Genomic DNA, 20947 nt, shown 5'->3' with positions numbered 1-20947 from the left:
AGACAGGAAACAGGGGAAAACAGTGAGCCTGGTTCAGTCAGAAGGTAAATCTGCACCTCTAAAGCTCACTATAGTGGTTTTATGGTGGTTATTTTGTGGCTGGGTGCGGTAACTTCTGAGGAGTCTCAATAAATCATACTGCATTACATCCCACACTTTTAAAGATTAAAGTAATGAGATATAACATGTTAATTAGGAGGCTATAGGTACTGGTAGATGATTTGATTTAAATTTGGACAGAGTCAGGCTGTAGATTCATATTTAGCGTGGAAACATGGCGTGAATCGTCTCATCTCTTCGGCAAGAAAGCAAGCAAGTGTATTTCCCCAAACTATTAAATTAAACATGAATTTCAACCGCACACAGAAGAAATATCTGATCGTTTCTTTACTTTTGTTTGCTTTGGTGGTCTCTCCCTATGGTATTTAATTAAAAGAGATAAAGCACAAGCTCTGTTTCACTGCCCTTTCACACTCAGTAAAGATATTTCACAGCCGAGTGTGGAATCTTGCGCTGCAGAAAGTTTGAGGACGATAAGGTAGAACTGTTCACAAAGAAAAAACGCACATCTTTTTATCCACTGGTGATTCTTTAACGGTGACCTTGTTCTCAGGATCCCAGGTGCCTCGGATAAATATTTCATGCTTTCTAGGAGTGTGTGAAGCAATCGTGCCCTTTTTGGCAAACAGAATATGCGAGGCAAAGGAAGTGAAGGGAAGTCCAAATTAGGGGAGGGAAGCGACTGAAAGTTCGAGGCAGGGAGAATGAAAGAGATAAACAAAAGCAAGCACAGACGAGACAGATAGAGGAGAATGAAAGATGTGACTTCTTCTTAGCACAGTACTTAAAATTTCCACCACGGACAAAACGTTTCAGACAGCCTCTAATCCATCGAGCCTCATTTTCGGCATGTTTTTGTATCACATGAAAGGATGCTGGACACCAGAAACTCACAACACACCCCTGGCTATTGACTGACTTCATGTAAAATAAGAACATCTTAATAATAATAACACATAATTGATCGTACATAGTATCTCAGCCATCGGTCTCTTGGGGAAATAAGCACTTGGATGGGATAATTGGTGGGATAAGTATTCCACTTATTCGCTGATGAACTCCCTCGGGGACTGTGAAAAGGCTAGTAGTCCAACAAGTTCTCAAGTGTGTCTATTTCTGGTCAGTCCAACATCATTGAATAAATTTGCAAGAATCTTCAGCAGTAAAGTGGACAATCGTTTTAATCAATTAAGACCGATTAAAGTTAATGCATGGTCCATTCTGCCTTCTGGTTCGTTCTGCACTTATATTTCACCCAATTCAGTCATAACAACACACATCACAGATGCACATTAACTTATACCACAACATACAGTAATGGCCATAAAATTCCCCATGGTCTTATGATTCATTCATCACATTTCCTCAGCTTTAAAAAAAACAAAAGACAGCTCTCTGCTCTTTTTCAGCAGAGGGACTTAATAACATGTAAACTGAACCTCTAGAAGCCCCATAAGATTTCCATACTTCCATTTTTTTTTTAGAGCTGATACATGACGTAATTAATCGATTAGTCAATGGACAGAAAATCAGTTTACAACTTCAGCTTTTCTAAAAATAAACATACTGTTTAAAAGTCCAGTGTGATGGGCACCTGTTAGCTCACCTGACAGAGCAGGCGCCCCATGCACAGAGGCTCAGTCCTTGCCACAGCCCCCCCCTCTCTCACCACTTTCCTGTCACTTTTTAGCTGCTAATCTCCAATAAAGGTTCAACCCCCCCCAAAAAAAATCATTAAGGTCCAGTGTGTCACATTTAGAGCATCTATTTACAGAATATGGCAGAAATTGAATAGAATACTGATAACTATGTTTTCATTAGTTCGCCATGTTCCATGTTTCTGTAGTAGCCCAAATAGACAAACCAAACACTGGCTCTGGACAGAGCCTTTCACATTTTTGTGAGTTTTGCAGCCACTGTAGTTTCCCCTGTAAAGGTAGGGGGAAGCGAGGGGTATTCACTTAGCTGCAATCTGCAGCCACATTCAGATAAAATCAGGCGCTGCATCGAAAATGCAAATTTTTTCCATTCATTTAAGTGTGGCTAGTCCGTTTTGGCCGCAGCACCCTGCAGTGGAGAAATAGGCAGCCCAATGTGAAGCTGCGGGCGCCAATCAGATGATCAGACTGGTGAAACCTCCACAATCAGCTTGAAATGTCTCTGAAACTGAGACCATCCAAGTGGATTCATGGACTAAACTCTGATACTCTACCTGTTCTATTCTGGCTTTGTTTATTTAAGCTCATTAATCTCAAGTCACAGACTCGCAGTTTACGCTGCAAAATAGTGACACAAAGAAGTTTAATTTGGTTTGTGTCCAAAAGATAGCGGGAGAGAGCGAGCATTGGTCGAGAGACATAGACAGTAAATGAGAGTGAGGGAGCGCCGGCCTGGATAATTAACAGTTAATCAACGAAATAAAACGTTATTTCCTTATTGTTTCACAGCAGTTCAGCACAAATATATATTAAATATATTTTACATTATTTTACAGGCTGTTTTGGATATATTAACACTATTAAAAGACAAGTGGGGCTAGTTCTCCTGTGTTTGGCAGGTGAGTAAAGGAAGCAGTTTTTGGACAGACAACAATGTAGTGTTGATATTGTTATAGATTTATAATATGGGAGATATACGTAGGTTTATATGCCAAAGGGGATATCTGGGCCCCTGGAACCAAAGCTGTCAAAGATCATCAGAAAACTAATTTTTTTTTTGTTTACACCACAGACCCTGTTGTAATTCTTTATTTTGTTTAAATCTTCGATGTATTTCTCTGCACGGTGGCTGTGTATAGCATCTGTATTGCTACCAGACACAGAAATCTTTTTGTTTCTTTCTGGCCTCCTCTCCCAAAATCTTGATTTTCTATCGATTGTCCTGGTCGATAGAGTTGCAAAAGTGAAATAGCTGTTACTGTTGTGTTTGTTATGTCTGCAGCACTGTTGACAACCTCTGAAACTTTCTGGAACTTCTAACAACAACCACTTGTTACCTTTCATTAAGTTCCTGTAGTGGGAAAGAGCTCTAAGAATCATAAGAACGCACACTTGATAGAAAAGGCTCTGTTTGAAATACAGAAGTTCAGATCATTTCTGTTAGAGAGACAGGAAAACTACATGGTGCAGACAGAAAGTAATACTAACCTCTGGCATCAAAGAACTCCTCATCGGAGCTGTCAACTGATTCTTGTGCGATATTCTGCAGACACCAATGAGTGGCGCTGTGCTTTCGTGCAGATCCTGCGGGTCAGAATAGAAAATAAGATGCTTTTAGATTTTAATCACAGAATCAAGCATGCACAAATTAAACGCATTTATATCTTTCCATTCGGTTGATGGCTCTGAGTGAAAAGCAAAGCGTGGATGCCCCAGGTGGGGATAGATGGCCTTTAAGTATCACAGCAGGTGAAAGGACCCAAATGGACTTTCTGCTTTGAGCGGTGTCATAACACACAAGTGTCTCAGCAAGGAAGCCAGGCAATGTTTTTTTTATTTTTTTTTTATGACCTTCTGATACAAGGATGAAAAGGGATTTAGAGCATTTTCCATTTGTTGACAATATTTGCTCCTAAGTACCAAGACATAAAACCGTCGCAAACAACAGCAGACTATTTCTTGAAAATCGCTGAAGTAGAGAGTGGCAGTTAAAACAAGTAAAAATGTTTCTGCTGGACTGTGTCGGGCTTCAAATGTTGGCTGAAAAGAAGTAACCGTACCCAACAGTGAAGTCACGGCGTCCTGCAGTACGCCTGTACATCACTGCAGAGAGATGAGAAGTTAAACCACCAGAGGTCAACAAAAACAAGCTTTTCAGAGGGTGTTGAGTTACTATTTAATGTCATTTAATCAGTCTATCAATTGGTTGGTCGATACGCTCTTGCATGACCAAATTCTCATCGGTTGGGTCAATCGCTGGTGTTACTGTCAAGGACAAAAGCGCTTCTTAGTGGACATATGCAGACACGGTGTACTGCATTTGTTAGTAATACACTATATTGAGTAGAAATAACATTGATTATGAATTTAATTTACCCTTTTTAACAACTTTGCACTCACCCAGCCTAACGGAGACTGCTTGTTCTAACAGCTGCTGAACATTCAGCTCCAAACTTATTGACACAACGTCAAAGCACCAGGATCAGAGGACAGATGCACTGAGTGGAAAATGTATTTTTGATGCAACGTGTGCATACTTATCCACAGACGGACTTGCTGATTGTTCCAGCTCAATGATGGATCCATAACATTACCAGTTGTCCATGACCTGACTCCAAACTTTGTTGTTTAGTCTGCTGGGATTGGCTTTAGCTTGTTGTGCGGCTACAAGAGTTGGGGTGATGTTGGACTAATGTTGTAATGTTGAGGGACAGTCAAGAGAAACAGTGTGAATGTTAAGCTTCATTTAAAGCCAATTAGGATATAAAATAATTGGATGCTGGTAACTGTTATGTTGTTTTTTCTGGAGCTACAAAGCTTTATACGGTGTAACATACTTTGAAGGTAAAGATAATTTAGCTATGTGTGAAAAAGAAATGGTCAAACTGCAGGACAAAGCAGCTCAAGGTGTCCACTGTGGACAATTTAGTTTGTCTAATGTGTTTGTTTTTTCCATCAACCAATCGGTGGAGAGATTTCCTTTGGTTGACTACAGCTCTACATTTAATATTTCCTGGCTGTTTTCTTCTTCTTTGGGAAAGTGTCTTTGATAAGCCTCGAGCAGCTCGTCTGCTCAGTGTTGTTGCGCTCTGATAATGTAACTGTAATGAACCACATGTCTCCCATGTCGTGGCCCAGGGCCAAATCCAGAAGCTTAATTTTCCCATCGTCTGAGTCCACCGCATCCTTCCTGACGAGACAGATAAGACACAATGTGGCCATCGGCAAGATTCAGGAATATGTTGCAAATTACGACATTACACCTAAATTCACATAAACCATGGCAATTAGGCCATGGTTTATGAACATGGGCACATGAGCACCCTTCACTTCCGCTAAATCTACCTGCTTGTAAGTGAAGATTAGAGTCAGAGTAAGCACCACCTTTCTGATGCATAGGCTATGGCATTGTGTGTCTCAGTCTCCATCTGTTTTGTGTGCAAACATGGACTTGAAACTATGGAGATTAGTACTTTGCCTTTTTTTTCTGTTATAAGGTCTACTTCATGATATGTCGGCTGACCCGTTCAAATAAAGCCATGACTTTTTTGTTTACACTCAAGGACAGCTGTTAGTGCAAGCCACTGAAAAGGCTGATGATCCCAGCTAAAGTGAGGAGTAGGAGACGGGGTTGCAGAGCTGGAAGCAGAAAAAGATCTGTTATCATGTGGGGATAATGTAGGATCTCTTCCCCAATAAGATGGAGGAGCTAGCAGCACTAACAAGGCAACAGAGGGAGTATAGGGAGTGTAGCATCACAGAGACGTGGCTGACTGATTCAGTTTGGACTCGCTGGTAACTCTGGATGGCTTTCAACTTGTGAGAGCGAACAGCTGAAGACAGACGGGAAAGCAGAGAGAGAGGAGGACGACACACAGCAAAGGACCACGTCAATCGTCCCTCTCTACCAGCTGAGCCACCCCCATTTCTCAGTATATGTCTTATGCACCATGTATATTGTGAGCCACTGTAACAAGTGAATTTCCCCAGTGTGGGATCAGTAAATCAGTCAGTCTTCTCTTATGTTACTGTAACACAAATAACATGCAATTATTTACCCTGTGCTGGAGGAAATGTTTCCCTCCTGGGATACTGAACAGTACAGTGTGCTGTCTGCACGGTGGTACTGTAATTACAGTACAACACTGGAAATTTCTGTTTCTTTTGCAGCTGTTATTTATTATTTCTGTGTATTTCTCACACATACAGATCAGGTTGGCACTTCAGTCTCTTCCAAGAATGAAAAAACCCTGTAAAATGATCCTGGTCACATTATTTTACAGTACTGTCAGAAAAAACGTGAAGAATCCTTCAACTATATTTATCGCTGAAGTGTTCTTTATGTGATTTAAACAAATTATTTCACCTTCTGCTCAAAAAAGGAGCTTCTTTGTCCCCGCTGTACAAAGAAAAGCCTTGTAACTACTTTCACAGCACTTTCATCCACATAAAGCTGTCTGGTGACGCAAACATTTCTGTCACCATGTAGATTTGGGCTAACACAGACACTAACCACTTTACCACATAAGTTGGCTGCTGGTTGCAGTGACCGTGGTTTATACTTTACTCATGTAAAGAGTATTTACATTTCTCTTTAACACCACCATAACATAGTGTAGCACTGTTTCAATGTTATCTTATTATTCTCCATCCATCCAATTTTCTTCCACATATCCAGGGTCGGGTCAAGGTGACAGCAGGTTTTCAGATGCCCCTCTCCCCAGCAACACATTACAGCTCCTCCCTGAGGCGGTGTTGCTAAGTTGGATGCGCTACGAGGTCCCTGCAGCGGGATCTGGGTCTGCCCTGGGGTCCTGGCTGGACGTGTTCACAACACCTCCAAAAGGAGGCGCCCAGGGGGACATCCTAATCAGATGCCTGAACCACCTCAGCTGGCTCCTTTTGACACAATCTGCCACGCTCTACTCCAGCTCCCTCCGGATGTACGAGCTCCTCATCCTATCTCTGAACCTGGGCCCGGGCGCCCAGCGGAGGAAGCTCATTTTGGCAGCTTGTATCTACAATCTCATCCTCTCCGTCACTACCCAAAGCTCATCTCCGTAGGTGAGGAGGGTTAGAAGTAGATGGAGATGGACTGGAAAATCGCATTCGCTCACAATCTTTACATCTTGGTAATAAATAATTTAAATATATCTTGTTGATGGTGTGGTTCTTAAGCCACGCCTTCAACAGTTGCAACAATAGTGTACATATTAATGCATCTTTGATTATAATCCAGTTATATAAAATACATTATACTGAGTAATCTGCATGATGAGTACTTTTTGGTACTTTTAAAGTATATTTTAATGCTAATACATACTTTTTTTTTGTACTTTTAAAGTATATTTTAATGCTAATACATACTTTTTTTTTTTACTGCAGTAGCTGACTACTCCTTTGACCTCTGTAAAATGTCAAAAAAATGCCTCAGTCGCCTTTCTGACGAGGGGAATTGTGACATTCAGGATATAAAGAGTCAATATGGCCATAAAGTTAGGGATAAGCTTTTTACTGAAGCTCTCTGTCGTCTCTGCCTATCAGCAAATCTTTCTCTAGGGGCTCCAGGATCTCTACAGCCACTACAGAGCCTGTAACCCCGTCACCTTGGCCTTTACCGGATGATGAGTGAGGAGGCTCAGGCGAAGATTAGTTCAGTCCTTGTGTGAGCATTGATTGTGCATCAACATACAGACTACCAGCAAAATCGCTGCCAGCTTACAGCAGCATTTCCCCGTGCATCTTACACATCCACGCCTTATACACCAGCCCGGGAGTGCTAATTTGTGTCGTCTTTAACTGCCAGTGGGGGAGCTCAACATATATACACAAGATAATTTGGGCAAATTATACAATTCTCTGCTTACACAGAAATAAGCAATTACTGTAGAAATTACCATCTTGAGAAAAACACAAGGCGTACGTCTCTCCCAACAAAATGGGAACAGGAGCTATAAATACATCAGCAAACTCTTGACCAGAACGTAGGTAGATAACACGTCATAATAACCGCATATTCTGTTAACAAGTGACAGCTGGCATGCCTACTTGCCCAACTACTCATTTATGTTTCATGCATACAGAAATACACTTACATAACACAAACTAGTGGTCTTTGGTCCTTCCTTCACTCAATGAACTGATTATGTGTCTGCACATTAACCACTCCAAATATAATCAATTTATTGACTTATTTATATAGACGTCTAATTGGCAACTACTGACTTTCTATTGGCTGAATGATAACTGTTGTTTTATCAGCTGTAACTAGCTCACTAATTAAGTTAACAGTAGCTTTATGAGTTGTTTCAAGGTGACTTTTTTTTTTAAAGAACTCTGTGAAGGAGTCTATACATTTTGGCTACATACATGATGCATGTCTGGGTTATATCGTGCTAAAAGACTGAAACTAAACTGTATGTCGCCGTGAGTCAGCATCCAGCTGATGGTAAATAAAGACACAGCAGTGTTCTTAGCACTGTCAGGCATGTATTTCATTCAAACCCTGTGGTTTCTGGTTGTGGTGTCCTAATCTTTGTATTTTCAGTTTATTTCTCTTGTAATGTTGCAAGAAAAAATGTGTTTAGGACGACCAACTTGGCTACAGTTGTTGGAGTGTAAACTTAAATCCAGAGCTACTGAGGATAGCATCAACGACTGGCTCTCACTGTTTGGATTGCAAGATGAATTACACATATGATGTTTGTCATATCATGTTTGTAAGTTTTAGAGATAACTTTGCACCAACAAGGCTTATCACCCTGGCACATTTCACACGTCTGTTAGTCGTTCTGTAACAGCTAGCAGGCTCGCTGAGAGAGAAAGTCAGGACGTCACTTATGTGACTCTCGATGTGAAGTCTTGCTAACTTTCACAGTCTGACATAAAACGCGACTTTCATGACTTTGCGTCATGCCATTGACTATCGTACCTATTTTTTTCTAAGATATGATCCCATGATAGTCAACCAGAAGGGGAGGGACCTCTCTATATCAATGGATGTGTCGTGAACAACCCTTCCTACTTGGTGCTCAGCATCTAATATGTCACCCATCACTCTCTTATGTGTTTTCCTCTCAACTGCCTGAAGCTTTGAGAGCTGTCCTGAAGAGGCATACGGATAGGCAGAGGCGTTCCTGTGTGCCACAGTGTTGAGAGCTCAGTAGGCATAGAAAACACATGCCGAGTGGGAAGAGGAACTGATAGCGTGCACAGCATGAGCAAAGGAAAGAAACTACTTTGAAACTGAAACAACTGCCAAACACCTCTCTCCATCTTGGGATTTGATTTGTTGAGTGCTCGGGACACACTGTCTGCCACCTTATGAGGCCTAGTGTTTTTATTTAATGCATCCACTGCTGGCTGGCACAGATACATGTGTGGACTTCTACTGCACTTTGTTTGCTCCTGAAGATGTGCATGCACTTTGAATGTCTTACCAATTGCTTGTGTGGCTTGAGCCTCACACCGGAGCGCCTATCAGCGAGCGATGCCTTCCCTACCAGGTAATGGAAATGATTACTGTCGCTCCCCGCGGGGCATTACTGTACAATATATCCCCACAGATACTGAGCGAACGCTTGAAAGAACTACATTATGATCGCCCAAACAGCAGGAGTCAGATCTGAGCGAACCATCTCGGTTGTACCCGGAAGCCTGTAACAAGGAACAGAACATTGTGTCAAAGTGAGAGGACGCTGCTCCTATTCATCAACGAACCAATCACTTGCGAGTTGGTACGTTGATCCAGGTTGCCAAGGACTACAGGGAGGAGAGTGCTGCTTCATGTATATATCAAAGGTGATGGTTGTTTCACTTAACTATGTATGAGAAATCAGTATTTGTATGATTGGAGTAAAGTCTGACTGACTTAGCAATGTGCCTGGTGTTTAATAATGAATCAAACGAATGACTAAACGAGAGAAGTGTTTAACTAAAAGAAATTACACCAATGAGTATTTCAAATATTAACACCAAACTTTTACTTTTAATGTAGGATATGTCAAATTATATCTCATGCCAGAGCACCATAAGAGTGTCAGGTTGAACTTTGGTACAGTGCTGCTCTAAATTAAAGGTTGACAACAAAATGTATGACAAAGACAAGCCAAAATAGATCTATGATACTAAAAACTGTCTTGAAAAGTATGTTTTGTATAGCACTAATAATGTGTCAAGACAGATATAATGGAGTTCTCTCAGTCATAACAACAATGTGCGTGCTGGCTAAAGTTTTATGCCTTTTCAACCCTGACTGAGTTAGCCTACAATTTTTTATTATTTTTTTTAAATGACTTAATTTCCAGTTAGGGTGATGTGTCATGGGAATCTTTTGTGCTTTAAAAAATAATTAGTATTGTCAATGACAATAACAATCTACAGTTTATAAATGAGATGTTTGGATGTCCCAGTGCTTGTCGCTAATTAGATATGCTTCAGTGTTCAAACAAAATCACCTACGAAAAAACACCAATTAGTGATTCGTCAGATGCTCTGATCAAATTGCTTTTGTCTGCAAAAGTAAAGCATGCAAAGCTTTTGAAAATAAATGTGCAACTTATGAAAACTGACCACTGAGGGAGAGACAGGGGGGACAAGCCCGACACTTCACTGAGCTCTCTTCAAAGAAAATCTATGTGGAGGTAGCTAAAGTGCTTCACTTCAGGGCAAGACAACACAAGGTTGCTTGTGATTCATCTCGCCCTTTCTTTCATCCCTTCCTTTCCATTATGCACTTCCAGCAGGGGTTACACAGGAGCTGGTTGAAATGGTGAGCTGGCCATTTAAAATCACAGGTTACACCCTCAATATCTGTCAGCCACATGCGGATATGATTGTCTAGCTTTGAAACACACACGGCTGCAGTGCTACACATGTGTAAGGAGGCAGTGCTGAGATGTTAATGTGTCACAGGACAATACTGGGTCAAATGTTTGACCTATGGCTCTGTGTCTGCATAGTACACTAGTATACTGTAGTAGACTTTGAGTATAGTCCAGGAACATGCTATTTGGTATTTCAGGTCTCTTGATCTGTGATCAATATTCTCCAGCCACAGAAAAACTTTAATAAATCCAATGTACACTACCTGTCCAGCACCAAACAGAAGATAGACACATAACTTTTTTTGCTCCCATTTTCCACGAGTTAAATTAGAAGACTAAGACCCTTTCCCTGCACGTAGGTTTAAGATAGTCAAGTAATACAATCACAACAATATTTGTGGGTGATTGTACAACTGCACCTCCTCCACTGCTCCTCTGTCCCAAGGTGTCCCCCAGGGTTCAGTGCTTGGTCCCCTCTTCATTGTCTAGATGCTTCCCCTCTGCAACGTAATTTGCCATCATGGTCTCCATTTCCAATGCTACACCGACAACATCTACCTTTACATCTCCACCAAATCCATCACCTCTCTCCAGCTGCCTGGCTGACATAAAAATCCTGGATGCACTTCAACTTCCTCAAACTGAACTGTGACAAATCAGTCATGATAATCATCGGCCCCAAATTCAGTTTCTGCCACCACTTTGTTGCCCTCCTCTCACAATAACATTTCCTTTGAAGAACACACAAATCACCAGAACTGACTTTCTGAAACCCTCATTCACGCCTTTATCACTTCCAGAATTGACTATTGCAACAGCATCCTCTACGGCACACCATCAAAACTTTAAAAACTCCAATACATCCAAATCTTGCCTGCTCACTCACACCCGCACCCGTGACCACATCACCCCTGTCCTCCAGAACCAACACTGGCTCCCAGTCCCACATCATATATCCTGTTTAAAATCCTCCTCTTCACACACACACTACATCCATCCTCTGATGCAAACTTCCTGATTCAACTACACAGGACCAAGCACCGAAACTGGGGTGACAAGCTGCCCCCTATGCTCTGGAAGTCTCTCCCCAAACACATTCGTGACTGCACCGAGTGACCGACCTTCAAATCCTACAAAAATACACCTTTTTAAAATAGCCTTTAATGTTTAACTTAAGTCTTATGAGTTTTTATGTTTTCACCATGTAAAGTGTCTTTGAGTACCTAGAAAAGTGCTTTTAAATAAAATGCATTCTTCTTCTTCTTATTATTATTATTATTAATATTAGCCTTAATCTTATACACCAAACCTTTAACATGTAAAGAGAAGTGTTCATTTTACCTATTAAACTACAGAAACAGCAAAAAAGACTTTTGCCTCACTGAGTTAAAGAACTTTCCCCACAGTATTACGCTCTAAGCAGCTTACAAAGAAAGAAAGTGACTGCACCAGAGGAGAATCGCCTAAGCTTGTTGCAAAAACAGAAAAACCTAGTGGGATCCATCTTTCACCTCCCAATTGACTCTGTGACAACCGAGGCCACCTGGTTTTGCTCCGAGGGTTTTTGTCTGGTGTGTGCGACCTACTCGTGGATGCTTCTTTTGTTTAGACATGTCAAACAAAGGCAGTTGGTTAGGCAGATGCTGCTCGGTCACGCTGAGGGGAATCAACATTTTTGTTTGAAAGGAATCTGAAAATGATGAAAAATCTGAATTTTATACATTTTTGTGCAAGTTAGTGTGTAAATAAAAATGGATCAGAATGAAAACAGCATCCAGTTGTACCTGTGGTGATGATTCACGGCAGATGTGCCTGTTATCTTTTTTCTAAGTGAATGTTGTATAATATAATAAGTAAGCAAAGAGCATACTTTATTCTGCATGAGTCATAGGTTATATGATATTCACAATGAGAGTAAATCTCTGTCTGACTACAGCGACAAACCCTATAATTTATTAATCTATATCTGTGTGTGTGTGTGTGTGTGTGTGTTTTCCATTCATTCTCAGTGTAAATTGCACACTAGATACATGTGATTTAAGGGGAATTCAATACAGACACGTTAACCTGTAGGGCTGCAATATAAATGGAAATTTTTCGATAGGAAAGCAGCTGTTGAAGGCGTATTCAGGGTGATAACTGGGTAAGAGTAAGAAATAGCTCCAGTGCAGCTCCTGAAAGATTTATAATTGGACTCATTCATCTTTCTATCTTCCCTATTAGACATACATGCTTCCAATACTCGAGCAAAAATCATTCTGAGGATGACATCTAACTTTTGGACTGCACGACTGCCTCAACCTGCACAGATAATAAGATGCCAGTCCCACTTTTCTACCAAGTTAAACTCAAGTATTCTTGTTGAATGTTGTGAAATGTTAGAAATACAAGCAGAGATTAAACAGTAAATTAAAAAAAACAAGTAGACTAAACATAGATACAGTATAGACATTGAGTACCAACACTTCACGCCCCAGTGGGCTCAGAGTGGATATAATAATCACACAGCTCAAAGGTTTAAGAGTATTTGATTTGGTTCTGGAGTCACTGGTTTTCTTATACAGGGTCTGATCATCGAGGGGGTTATCATGCAGCTGGCTGCAGTTTGTAGGTGGGCGTCATTCCCACGAATCTCAGAGGATTTTTCCATCGAACTGTACTTGTATCTCAGAGAGGAATAAATAGAGTTTAAAGTAATTCCTAAAACAAAATGGATTATAAATCCTCTGGAGTAGAAATATCACCTAACCTAAATTTCATTTCATAAGCATAAGAAGCACAGAAGCACATATTCGATGTATCATCTAAACAAATAATCCGTGCATCTTGAGACACGCACACGGATCTGATGTTTTCATTTGTATGTTCAATTAAAGTTCAGTTTAAGCCGCATGCGTCATGGACGTCACGATTAACAGTCTTTTGTTTTCCACCTAAACCAAGCATAAAATCTTATTATTAATATTTATGGTATTTTCATGCCAGTTTTCTGATCTCCAAACTCCAAAAGGAAATTAAAACAAGTGAATGGGAATGCAGAAGTAGTCATATTAATCATTTTTGTAACGGTTATGTTGTATTATGAAATTACATGTTAGCAGGCCAGAGGAAGTATAGTTGGAAAATGCAGTGATGCAGGTCCAGGTTGACGTCTCCATAATTCAGTATTCAGTCAAGTTTTTCATGTATTTAAGATACAATGAGAGACTATATATCAGGAGTGTACCTTGTCATACTGTATTGTTCACGATACTAACAGTATAGTTTTTAACACGATAAAATAAATTCATATGGTGATAACAGCAATATTTCCACTTGTTGATGTAAAGACGTCATACCATTATGTGCAGCAACAAAAAGAATGGCTGAAAGTGAAAGTAATATCGCTACTGGCTTCACGGTTGAAGTGGTGGTTTGGTTACAAAACGTTTGATGTACAATAAATCCAGGTAATATGTAAGAAATGCTACAAGACTGGAGCAACTATTGGAGGCAATACAACAAAATTCACAACCTCAAGCATCATCAAGAGTCTCGTTATTGCAGAAGTACTGTGATATTATTTTAGGGTGACATTACTAATCCCTATCATAAAATATAGATTGTAATATTTTCAGCTTAACTGCCAGCACCACACTGATTTACAGCGTTCTCTTTACCCTAAACAAACCAGGTGCAACAGTTAGATGTAAAAACTGTCTCTTCCAGAGCAGCAGCTTCATTTCTAGCCACAGAAAATCTCATAAAGCGCTCTGGCTGTTGAGAATAATGAGCGAGCTTTCAGCATTGGGGACGTTGCCGCAGAAGGAATCCCTCCTCATCAGAGACTTAATCAGCTTTAGATCTGTTGCTACCATCCTAAAGGAATTTCTTATTTCCTGAGCTTTATCTCTGATTGCCCTCACGCCTCTCCAACCCAGATGGTCTAAGCTACACGAGTGCCAATCTCCTCATTTTGTAATTAGTCGCATTTAATATCCAACGAACTATGAGTCGAAAGAGCTACCGGGTCATGAGAGATGGCAAGGGCTGCCACCACGCAGAGTGGAAGGGCAGGAGGGCTCTCTGAGTGGCATATCTACCACATCAACTGGAAATCCAGTCATGTTTTGAATGGACAAAAGGGAGGAAATGAGAAGTGGCTCTGCCCCTCATTTTAACATGCAACACAAGACGTCATAGTGTGCAGAAATCCACAAAATTCTGTGGCTGCTGAGTCTTTCCGTGCCACATCCTACAGCCCACAAAAGGTAAACAATAAAGCCCGCCTGCTCCTCTGGGAGCTGGAAATGGCTATTAATAGCCGTTCCTCTAATTTAATTAAACCTCATTTCACCACACAGTTAAAATCAATCTCTACAGCCAGTGAGAGACATAGAAGGGATTGATCTCCACAAAAATGTTGAATCAGCCACAGAATCACCTTCCGGACATTATCCTCCTGGATGCTACTTATCTGCATTGCAGCTATGCATACCAACACTTGCATCGACTCTTAATGGACTTCACTCTACGACTGGGTGATAATCATCACCACTAAGCCTGCACAAACAGGACTGCATGTAAAGCCTGAGCATGACTGTCCATGCTTTTGATTTTAAATACGCCCTGGGTGACGAGGCAACTATCAAACTGTAGATTACAAACTGTGTATATCCACTGCAGCTGCATCCTAAATATAATTTTCTGACATGATTCAAGTATTTTGAATTCGGAAGGAAACAAGTAAGCCCAAAAGTTAGTGTGGATGTTTTCCACAAGCACCTAAAAACTCCCTGCACTTCACTGCGGCACCAACATAACTCTGTCTGACACCCTGTGTATCCTTCAATGTGATGAATCATCTACTGTATGTTCAACAAGTTTCACATTCGATTTATATGACACATTAATATGAATGGAAATCGATGGCTGCTTGCATCATCTATGGCCACTTGGTTGCAGCTGTAACGAGCTCATTATTTACACATCCAGAAGACACAGTGCAACACTGAGTCCTGTTTCAGTCCACCTGGTGAATGTTCGTCCAATATTTATTATTCTTGTAGCACTATTTGTCTCCACCGACTTCTCAGAAAAATATCCAGCTCTTTAGACGCTAAATACTCCACCAGCACTCACCGGCTGTTCGTTAACTTTGTTTCTGGTGCAGCATAGGCGGTGTACAGGAGGTTTATCAAAGCTTTTGTCACTTGCTAGAACCTTCTTTTGTACTGTGAGGCAACCAAAATCTTTGTAGTCTTGTCGATAAACAGTATTTTGTCCTGATTAAGCTATTCTCTATTGTTCTATGGATGAAAACAACACATTTTATTTCTATAATTGATTAATGTGATGACTATTTAGCTAAACTGATGTAAAAAATGTTGAAAACGTTCATCAAAAGTTCAAAGGTTCAAAGCATACTAGAAAATGTTCACCTTTGAGAGGCTCGACCACCAAATCTTTGGACATTGTTGCTTGAAAAATAATACACAATTAACTGAACCTACTTGAAACTGTCTTCCCTTCATGTGTTTCTGTCTGTCTGTGTTGTGTGTGTTTCTGGGCGCAGCCTCTGGTTTGCCTGATCGCTTCACCACATTCTTCTCGTCATCCAATCTACCCATGTAGTACGAAAAACCGGCTCAATCTCCCAGACTCTGCCAGATCGTTCCTCATGGTAACAAGCGTTACAGCCAGCTTTGTGTGTTTTTGGAAACTAGTCTTAACCTGTGCTCCAGGAATCCTGTCTACCATTCCCCTGCCTGCCACGTCCAGCTCCCTCCTCACTGCAAGATCTCATCCTGCCACGGCACAGCGCCTCTTGTCTAATAAATGGTTTAATTTGGTCTCTGGCTTGTGTTTGCTATTTGAGTCTGCTACCGTTCAATCTAAGAAAAATATTTACTCCATGCTGAAGAAAAAACGAGTGGATTTTAAACTAAATTGTGTTAAAGAGTTCAATAAGAGCTTCTTCATAGCCAGAAAACTGTTTCTACCTTCCACTCTGTATTCAGAAACCAGCGTGACGTCAAGACATTTGGCTGCAACAAACAACAAGTCGACTGGTGCCCAGCTCCAGGTGAGCCTCAAATAGCAGAGAGCTAGTAGCTGCTGTGTGGATGTTGAATATATTTTCCCAGACACAGGTCCAGTGTGCTTCCCCATGACAAACAGCTATTAAATTTAAATTAACACTGTTTTGTATGATCAAATAAAATAACAGAGGTCACGGGCTGAATGCATTAGCACACGCCTCTGTAGAATTTAGAGAACACTGTGGTGCTGCTTGCCGTGCAGGCTGTCTGGGGAGCATTTGCCAATACGACAACACTACACACATCAAGCTGTCACGGTAAAATACGGTATATAAAGTTATATTTATCGTGTCTTAAATGGAGTGATAAGAGCTGCGTTTGGGGAATCACTGACAGTATCAAACCAAATCCTCATGCTAAAACACTTTATTCACCTGTGCAGAGAGAAAGAGTTCATCAGCATCCTTCAGCTCTATTTTTAGCCCGACGCTGATTCTCAGCAAAACAGCAGGTAGGCTACCCATTTATTTTATTTGGACAGCAAATGGAAAAAAAAAACCCTTCAGACTGATCCAATTTCATCAAAGATGAGGAATACAAAATGGTCCGTGAAGTCGAGCAGCAGGGGTCACTGGGAGGGTTGGGGGTGAGGGGAGTTGATGAAAATGGCTGAGGTTGATTAGAAAAGCAAAAGTTCTTAAAGAGATTTGGCAGCACAATACCTGCCTGGCTTCAAGCCACAGCTAATGCAAAGCTTTGAAGGTAGCCCCGAGGATAGAGAAACAGGCACGTAACTAGACAGTTCATGGTTTGAATTCCCATACCAGCTGCTTAAATTAAGGTTCCCATTAAGATATGCACCCTCTCCTTTAGCGGCCAATGAAAACACTCAATGTATTTCCCTATAGAAACTCGCTGAAAGTAAACAAAATCACATTCTGTGAAATGGCTGGTAGCCAGTTGTCTACAGGCATGCTATTATTATTATTATTAGGCGCAGTGGGGCTCTGAGCTAAACGCTAATCGGTTGGGCGATTGAACAAATGTATCAGCTGAGAAGGACGAGTGAGAGCCAGTCTTCACCACACAACAGACTCATTCAGCGAGCTAACCCGGAGAAGTGAAGGCCAGAAAACTCATGTGAATTCATGGTTGGTGATTATTGAGGAGAAAAAATAAATAACCAAGCCAGTTTTGTCGAATTCAATCTTGTTTTCATCGAGTTTGAATGAAGCGTGTTTCACGATGAGTTAATAATGCAATAGACCTTTTTTCAAAGCAGCCATTTGACATATAATAGTAGGTAAACACAGGTGTTACCAATGACACTAATTAAGGCTCCGTTCCATTCAGGTCAAACAGAGTCAAGGTGCTGCTGTGGTGTATGTTGGCTCACTGGAAAGGCTCTGCTGCACTAAATGGAACACAACCTTAATCCATCCAGTATTTGTCCTTTACATGTCCTTTGACCTTTCATTCAAAACCACCAAAGTTATCAGGGTTCATCCTCTGTAACCATGAATATATGTGTAAAATTTTTCACCAATCCTTTGAGAAAACATTGAAAACCTCACTGTATAAATGAAATCATTTACATAGTGATGGGGCTAGATGAAAATTTAAAAAAGGGATCAAGAGAGTTATTAGGGTTCATCATCTGGGGAACGATGAATGTGTACAAAATTTCATTGCAATCCATCAAATGGTTGTTGAGATACCGAACAGGCAGGCAGACATTTCCCTCTCTAGAACCACACGAGAGATCCATTAATGTTCTTTAAAGTTTGAGTTATTTGAGTCTGACGCTTTACACGGCGCAGCCCTCATAATTCCTAAATCCTTATTACTCTGCTCAAATTAACTTTCAATATTTAGATGATTAAAACCGGGGCTCTCATCTTGTTTTAATTGACAGTCGGCGAATCTGGGCACGAGGCCATGTTTCTGCAGAAGCCGAAAAAAGGCACTGCAAATTTTAAAAGCCTAGATAGTCCATAAATGCTGGTTGTTATACTTTAATAATGAAACACACAGTGCACGTATATTAACCGTGCTTTTGATTTTTACAGCCCTCTATTCTAGATAATAATGCAAATTCTCTCAAGTGAATCAAGACCGAAAGAGATTTAAATTAGACTTTTGACGTGTGGGATCCCCTACAGCCCATCTTATAATTGAAAATGACAAGATAAGATCCGCCTACGTAAGTGAAAGTCGTGAAATTAAAAAGTCTGTCGTAGGGCCATACTAGCAGGACTTTGAATGTTTCTATGAGCTCTACTTCACAAGCAATACTGTGGACTGAGGTCAAGCGCCATTTAATGATGCACTGCATGCTTGAGATATGACCACACTAACAGTAACCTCGCACATACTGTATGTTGCCATTAATCTGCCATCGGCCTTCTGGAGCATCGCAGGGTTAACATGATTTTATAGTGCTCGGCTGAAAATAATGTGAGGCCTCACAGTGTAATTTCCATTAGCAAGTGAATTTTATGGCGTGGCTCAATGCAATATAATTAAGATGAACTGGAGAAGACATCCAGTTGCAGCTGTTGAGATTTTTTCCATGGATTTAGAGAATCTAATTTGTCTTACGAGATTGCCTGCTAAGAAAAGGACTGTTTGTTTTCTACAGTCGAAAATGTCTTGGTGACCTTAGAGGCTGTACCTGACATTTTTATGTACAAAATATATGTTTAAACAGATTTGTTTGCAAATCATAAACATGAAAACAAACCCGAGTAACTCTGCCAAAGAATAAAAAGGATGTTTGCATATAATATCATATCTGTATCACAAATAGGACCATTTATTAACCCTTTTATATGATCCTTGTGACTCTATTTCAAATTATAGTGACAATGTAAATGTTGGATGACATGGTGGTCGCCTCACAACAAGAAGGTTTTTGGTCAGAACCTCGGAGTTGCATGCTCCATCCGTGTCTTCATGGGTTCTCTCTTGGTACTCCAACTTCCTCCCACAATCCAAAGTTGGAAACTTTCCATGGGAATTAACAGGAATTCATGGGAATAACACAGTCTTAGCTTACCCCTAATAACTAAATCATCCCCAATTTCCAGTTAAATTTCCATAATTCCCATGGAAGGTTTCCAGTTTGGAAGATTTTTTAAAATTCCCCCAACTTAACTTCCCATGGAAAGGTTTTGGAAATTTAGCAGATATTTACCAATTTTCCACTCTGTTGCAAGAGAAACAGATATGTCTTTTGTTCTGTGAAATTTTCTTCCCTGTCAAAGTGTGCCGCCTTCAGTTCCCGCAATGCAACTAGATCTGCAACAGTAACGTAACCTTGAGCTGCTAGCCTCAAGCAGAGATGAGGAGTGGGCTACAGAGGTCCTGCAAGTTGCACCCGACACGACTCATGTGATATCACTTTATCAAACTTAATGTAGCTCCTCCTGGAGCCACAAAAACACATTTTGATGTGGACAATCGTTGAAGTTCCCTTTGAGAAGCATTGATATGTTTGCAGAAGCTTTAAACTGTCAAAATGATGCAGAAAATCTCAATATTCACACTTGGTTTCAATGGAAAAAGATTGTGTCTTAGCGTACGATACCTGAACCAGCACTTACAGGAAATGCTCTGCTCAAATAATAAGGATTGTAAGTTTAAAGAGACACATGGATAAATCTAAAGCTGAATGGGTTAATAAAACCTGATCTCAGCTTGTCGCTGCAAAAGGGTAAATATTTAATTCAAATTTTAGAGGCTTTCCACTTTGTATGTCACTGCACCCTTGTATAAAGCGAGAATGTCATTGTAAATCTGAGGCTGTGATATTTTAAAGCCCAAAACATGCTGAATAAAATCTCTTTACTCACTGCGCCACCACTGACAGTAATAATAACCTGATACTTGTTGAAATTATCCTTGTGGAAGAAGGTTAGAGCACAAAGACCACATATGGAAACAGCCTGAAGCTGGGTGAGATACAGTGACTTGCTCAAAGGCAACATAAAGAAATAAAGCCAGTACCTCCAGCTCAAGGGAAACCTCACTACTCTGCATGTTTCTGCATGCACATGTAGGGTTTGCTACTCTGTGGACTTGAGATATGACGGGGCTTTCTGCAGTCTCTTATGCATTTTCTTTTTTTTTTTCATAAAATAAGACTAACAATGCAAACAGGTGGCAAAAGACTGTGCAACAATAAACCTTTTATGATGCAGAAATGTCAGGACTTCAGAGGCCTCTCGTGCTGTCAAAACTCTGTCACACATCTCCAATTTAACAATCAAACGGGCTGCATGGAAGAAAAGAAAAAAAAAACACCGCCTGCTATTAATAGCATCTCTGCATTATTCCCTTTTCACTTCCTGGTTTAACCTGGCTGTTTATGATCTGATTCACT

General features: G+C 40.6%; 1 protein-coding gene across 2 annotated transcripts in view; it reads right to left on the bottom strand.

The window, feature by feature from the left end:
• pitpnm3 (PITPNM family member 3) overlaps nt 1–20947 on the bottom strand; it is a 91754-nt gene that overhangs the window by 69739 nt on the left and 1068 nt on the right. For both annotated transcript variants that reach the window (XM_027280713.1, XM_027280714.1), the window contains exon 2: nt 3207–3302. In XM_027280713.1, the coding sequence (XP_027136514.1) occupies nt 3207–3302 (96 nt within the window). The remainder of the gene's footprint in view (nt 1–3206; nt 3303–20947) is intronic.

The sequence above is a fragment of the Larimichthys crocea genome, chromosome VII (assembly GCF_000972845.2).
Source record: "Larimichthys crocea isolate SSNF chromosome VII, L_crocea_2.0, whole genome shotgun sequence".
NCBI lineage: Eukaryota > Metazoa > Chordata > Actinopteri > Sciaenidae > Larimichthys > Larimichthys crocea.
Note: the sequence above shows the minus strand (reverse complement) of the source record. Positions and strands in the feature narration are given on the sequence as shown.